General features: G+C 35.4%; 1 protein-coding gene across 7 annotated transcripts; it reads right to left on the bottom strand.

Moving 5' to 3' along the window:
• Nucleotides 1-408: 408 nt before the first annotated feature.
• LOC120074154 lies at nucleotides 409-4,392 on the bottom strand. 7 transcript variants are annotated; one of them, XM_039027174.1, is made up of 11 exons: nucleotides 4,181-4,392; nucleotides 3,562-4,022; nucleotides 3,185-3,298; nucleotides 2,981-3,097; nucleotides 2,299-2,835; nucleotides 1,884-2,218; nucleotides 1,709-1,808; nucleotides 1,534-1,593; nucleotides 1,359-1,442; nucleotides 1,119-1,235; nucleotides 409-912 (listed from the first exon to the last, which is right to left on the bottom strand). In XM_039027174.1, exons 2-11 carry the CDS (start codon nucleotides 3,616-3,618, stop codon nucleotides 607-609), a joined length of 1,827 nt encoding a protein of 608 aa, XP_038883102.1. In that variant the 5' UTR covers nucleotides 3,619-4,022; nucleotides 4,181-4,392; the 3' UTR covers nucleotides 409-606. The 7 variants fall into 7 exon arrangements, with proteins under 7 accessions (XP_038883102.1, XP_038883103.1, XP_038883107.1 ...); XM_039027175.1 differs by having other exon boundaries at nucleotides 3,562-3,630; XM_039027179.1 differs by having other exon boundaries at nucleotides 3,185-3,295; nucleotides 3,562-3,630.
• Between the last annotated feature and the right edge of the window lie 221 nt (nucleotides 4,393-4,613).

Raw genomic sequence — 4,613 nt, 5'->3', positions numbered from 1 at the left:
ATGAGACATCTTTTTTGGTATGGTGGAATAATTTTTTAGATTGGATTCGCCGTGAGAAGGATTCTTTGTTCTATTAGTAGATGTTAAGATTGTGTGTGATGTTTAAAAAAAATAAAAATAAAAAAGCACATACAAAAACCTTTTTTTTTTTTTTTTTTTTTGGTAAATCTCTCCTTTTTAAATTTGGTTAATGTTCTCAGAATATCTTATAAAGAAAACAAAGTTTAGTACTGCATCAACTCTTCCTTACAAAAAAAAAACAACCAACTTACCAAATCTAGATATTCAAAGCAAAATGAGTCATAAATTTGCTATATTAATAAATGTTAAAATTTATTCCCCAGAACTAAACTTTTATTCCACCAATTTCCATAATCAATATAAAATCATAACCAAAAACCAAAAAAGTTAAGTAAAAACTATAAACTGCCCCAAATCCCCAAGTTTATAGCTATGCTATGTATATTTATTCTATATTGTAACTGTGTCTTCTATGTTTAGTATATAAACTCGGCAGCACATTCAACATTCAGAGAACATTGAGGATTGAAGGACTGAAAACACAAACCAAATAAATAAATAAATAAAGATGAAATAGTTAATCTTTCATCTGTGTAAGAGCATTCTGAAGCTGAAATTATATGGCATTACTTGTACTAATTGTGAGAGAGGCTCTCTTCCTTTCCTCTCAAGGCATTTAACTGCTTCAATTCTCAGCTCATTTGGAAGTTGCAAGCAAACCCAATCCAACATTGATTCCAAATCCTTTGCAAAGTCAAGTAAATACCAATCCAAAACCTTTGGAATCATCAATTTGTTGTTTGTCTTTGAAATCCCAACTGCTGCTTGTAAATATTCCCTCTTTGCTAGTTCTAACTCCTCTTCAACTTTAGATCCTGTGTACACTCTCACCTTCATTTCACACCAAGGTCATTGATCGGTAAAAACCCAACTTCAGAAATTTGATTCAAATCAAACTTAGTATCAAAGTTGCTATGTATGTCAGAGTGGTTAAATGAGTAAAAACAGTATCCCTATTGGTAAGAGATCCCTAGCAGAGTTATACTGAGATGAACAATGTCATAACTAACTACCATGTGCAAATGTAGCATACTTACAGCGGGAGACGACCAGCTTCCGCAACAGAGAGCAAACGTAATCAAAGGTTCGGAACATTCCAATCCAAACACACTGCGTGCTCTCATCTCGTCGTTCTTTACTGCTTTTGGGCAGGTCTGAAGTTTATAGACGAAAAAGCAACAAGTAGTTAGCATTGCACTTTACAAAATTTGGAAGACTTCAGAAGAAATGTTGGGAAGTTTTAAAAAGTTCGATGGAGTAGGAAAGGATAGACTTACGAACTTCAGATGATAAGGAAGTCTCAAGATGAAATGCTCAATTGTTATTGCATTCAGAAGGTGTCCTCCCACAACAATTGTTGCCTGTGATGAGAAGAAAACATCCCAGTTTGAATGTAATGAACATTTGATGGTAAATAGTGCAAATACAGACAAGATAGCATACTGATTTTACCTTTTGCATCAATGTTACAACTCTTTCATGAGTCTCAGGTATCCCCTGCTCTAAAAATGCCTGAAGTCACAAAATGCAGTGCCTTAGTTTCTTGATTGAGGCCTCTAATTAACAAGTTAATGAAGATTTTTATGTTGCAATCCTCCGGACATAAAATTGTTCATTAGTAACTCACGTTCATCATGCAGGAATTGTAGGTGTTGATCCAGAAAGCTAGCTTCTCCTGATGGTTAAGACCTGCCAAGTTCACCGAGGCAAGTCTCCGGAACAAGTTTCTGTGCAGTGAATTGCTTCGTTAAGATAAAATAAAAAAAAATTCTCAGACGAAATGAGACGTCTAGAGAACTTACTTGAGCCTATGAATTAGAAAAACTGCGTTAGTTGATCGGTCAAGATCCACGGAACTGGCTTCAATTGCACAGAGATGTCTATAGGGACCAATGTTCCTAGGTTTGAAATCTGAAAAAGCATCATAAGGATCTTGCAACTCTGCAGGTCCATTTGATGTATGAGTATCTGATGAGTCCATAGCTTTGTCTTTTGATGAACTGAGTCTTATGAAAATGGATGATAAACACTTCACAATGTCTTCAGAAATTTTGCTTGGTGAGCAACTAGCCTCTATATCATCAGACAAATTAGATGAATTGTCCTTTGCTCTTTCTCGTTCCAATCTAAACTCCAGCTGGAAAAATTAGAAGGAAGTCAAGTGATTTGAAATTTTTTTCAGGTGAAGACAAATTCAATATGGTAACAAGCAAAAACCTGAGACTTCATAGGACTTGAGTTCTTCTCCAAAAACTCTTGCTTTAGAGGCGACTTCTTCAATGGGCTTATAATTCTATCAACTTTCTTTTCAGGAGATGGCCTATTTTTCACAGTATTTGCATATGATTGATTCTCTTTTCCCAGTCCATCTTCTGGAAGAAATAAAAAGGAACTCGATTTCCCAGGAACATGTTTCCCATTGGCAAACCTGTTAGAACAGTTACCATTACGATCAAAGAAGTTGTCGTTCGACAATAACTTTCGACTCGAAGAACATCTGGCCAGTGAAGGCTGCATCCTGGCTGTTGAGCTTGCAGAATTAAACTCATTTTGGCAATACGACTTCGTTCTCCGATGCTTCGAAATTCTTGTTGAGATAGGCTCCATTGTGTCTGTGGAAATGTCTGAATTCCTAGAAGAAGATGATACATACACAGCTTCCTGATATAGTCCTTGTCTGAAATTCACAACCTGTTCTTCTAGCCTAACAACCTCTTCCTCTAAAACAGCTACTTCAGCGAGAAGTTCTAGTATCTGCAACAAGGGAGGAAAAATAAATTTTCAAAATTGAAGTGGTTTCAGTCCAACCCTTTTCCATTCTTTCTATGAAGAATAGGAACAAAGAATGAAAAAGAGAGATAAGAGGATGAAACGTATGAAATTTGCAAATTTTACTAACATAAGGAGGAAGATATGGAGGAAGACGAGGGAGAGCTCCTAAAGGTCTAGTAAAAGCTCTTTCTAATGCCTTGTGAACATTCTCTTCATGTCTGAGCTTCTTCTTCAGCTTATCAACCTGCAAATTCCAAAATTACATGACCATCAAACATGTTTGACACAGGCATTTCCCTTAAAATGGGTAGTTGAAGAAGGACATAATTACATCTTGTAGCAATGCTATTTTTCTCTCTCTGTTTAATTTGCGCCGATTTATGATAGTCCCAGATTTGTCATTCCCCATCGTCTTGCTCCTCCCACTCTCTAACTTCTTCACCTTCTATCCAAATTCACCAAAAGAAACACAATCACAAGAGTTTATGAACATAATATGCATCAGAAAGAACAAGAATCACAATCATTTCTGTCGTGTGAATACCAAAATCATTTCAGAAAGAATTTTACTGGGCAAATATAATCAAGTAAGTGAAAGCCTAAAACCAAATAAATCGAAATGCAGGGCAGAAGCAATCTAAAGTGGAACAATAAGACGTTTCACTAGAAAAGGCGAAAGAAAAAGAAAAAGAAACGAACAAAATTCACCTTGTCATGATTAAGAACTTTGACGGTTTGAATGCTGCCGCGGACTCTGGCATTCATCTTTTACTTTTGCTGGGAAAAAGAGAATGAATTCCACCAAAAATCACTATTCCCACTATCAAAAATAAAAAATAAAGAAAGAATAACAAGAAAAAAGAAAGCCCAATTTCCGCAATGGATCAAAACAATAGAAACCCAAAAGAAAAGAGAGTGTTTTTGTACAAAACATAGAGCGGGAAACTCAAAAGCAGAGGACCCAAAAATCGAAAATCACCTGCAAAATATAGTATGCGTTTTAAAAAAGCAATGGTGAGTGTTTGAATCTCGAAGAACGTGAAAGGAGAAAGCAGTAAAAGCCCGGCAGAAGAAGATATACAAAACGACGAGGTTTCGAGCTGAAAAAGCGCCTTCCAAGAAGAGGGATTGCACAGAGGTAACAGGACACAACAAAACACAAAACCCAACTGCAAATCATAAGAATAAACAATCGGGAAAAACCCAAATCTTGAAAAAAAAGATTATTAAAAAGCAAAATAGTATAGAATATAACATGGGTTTCAGAATATATTAGTCCATAAGTAAGTGATAAGCAAAAGAAGAGAGAAAGTGGCTATGGCATTACACAAAACTTGAGACTCCCTGTTTTGCTTTAGAGCTTAGCAATTGTTGCAGAGGAAAGCATCTTTTTCTTTTGGTGTGAATATATATATACATATATATATAAGCTTTTCTGTGCCAATGAAAAAGAGAGAGAGAGAGATGGAATTGTCGGAAGGCGTTTTGGAGTACAATGAGTGACAAAGGAGGGATTGTCCGAAGCGCTTTTGGTATCTCAAAGCAGGGGAGAGAGAAGAAGCTCTGTTTGTATTTAACCCAATTCTAAATAAAAATCTCATCTTTCTGCTTTTTCTTTTTCTTTTTTCTTTTTTCTTTTTTTTTTTTTTAATTTTTATAGTTAAACTTAAACCACTTTCACTCTCTTAATTAATCATTTTTTTAATCATTGTTCATCACACTTTAATTTACATTGCATCATATTCCATTTCTTAACCTTT

The sequence above is a fragment of the Benincasa hispida genome, chromosome 3 (assembly GCF_009727055.1).
Source record: "Benincasa hispida cultivar B227 chromosome 3, ASM972705v1, whole genome shotgun sequence".
NCBI lineage: Eukaryota > Viridiplantae > Streptophyta > Magnoliopsida > Cucurbitales > Cucurbitaceae > Benincasa > Benincasa hispida.
This window is presented reverse-complemented; position numbering and strand designations above follow the sequence as displayed.

What these genes read in the sequence shown, in the direction of transcription:
- LOC120074154 (XM_039027174.1), bottom strand. Translation starts at nt 3,618, where the DNA reads ATGAATGCCAGAGTCCGCGGCAGCATTCAAACCGTCAAAGTTCTTAAT. An exon ending in AAATAGCATTGCTACAAGAT is followed by an intron (nt 3,098 to 3,184) that starts GTAATTATGTCC and finishes TGGAATTTGCAG; the next exon opens with GTTGATAAGCTGAAGAAGAA. An exon ending in TTGTAACATTGATGCAAAAG is followed by an intron (nt 1,443 to 1,533) that starts GTAAAATCAGTA and finishes TTCTCATCACAG; the next exon opens with GCAACAATTGTTGTGGGAGG.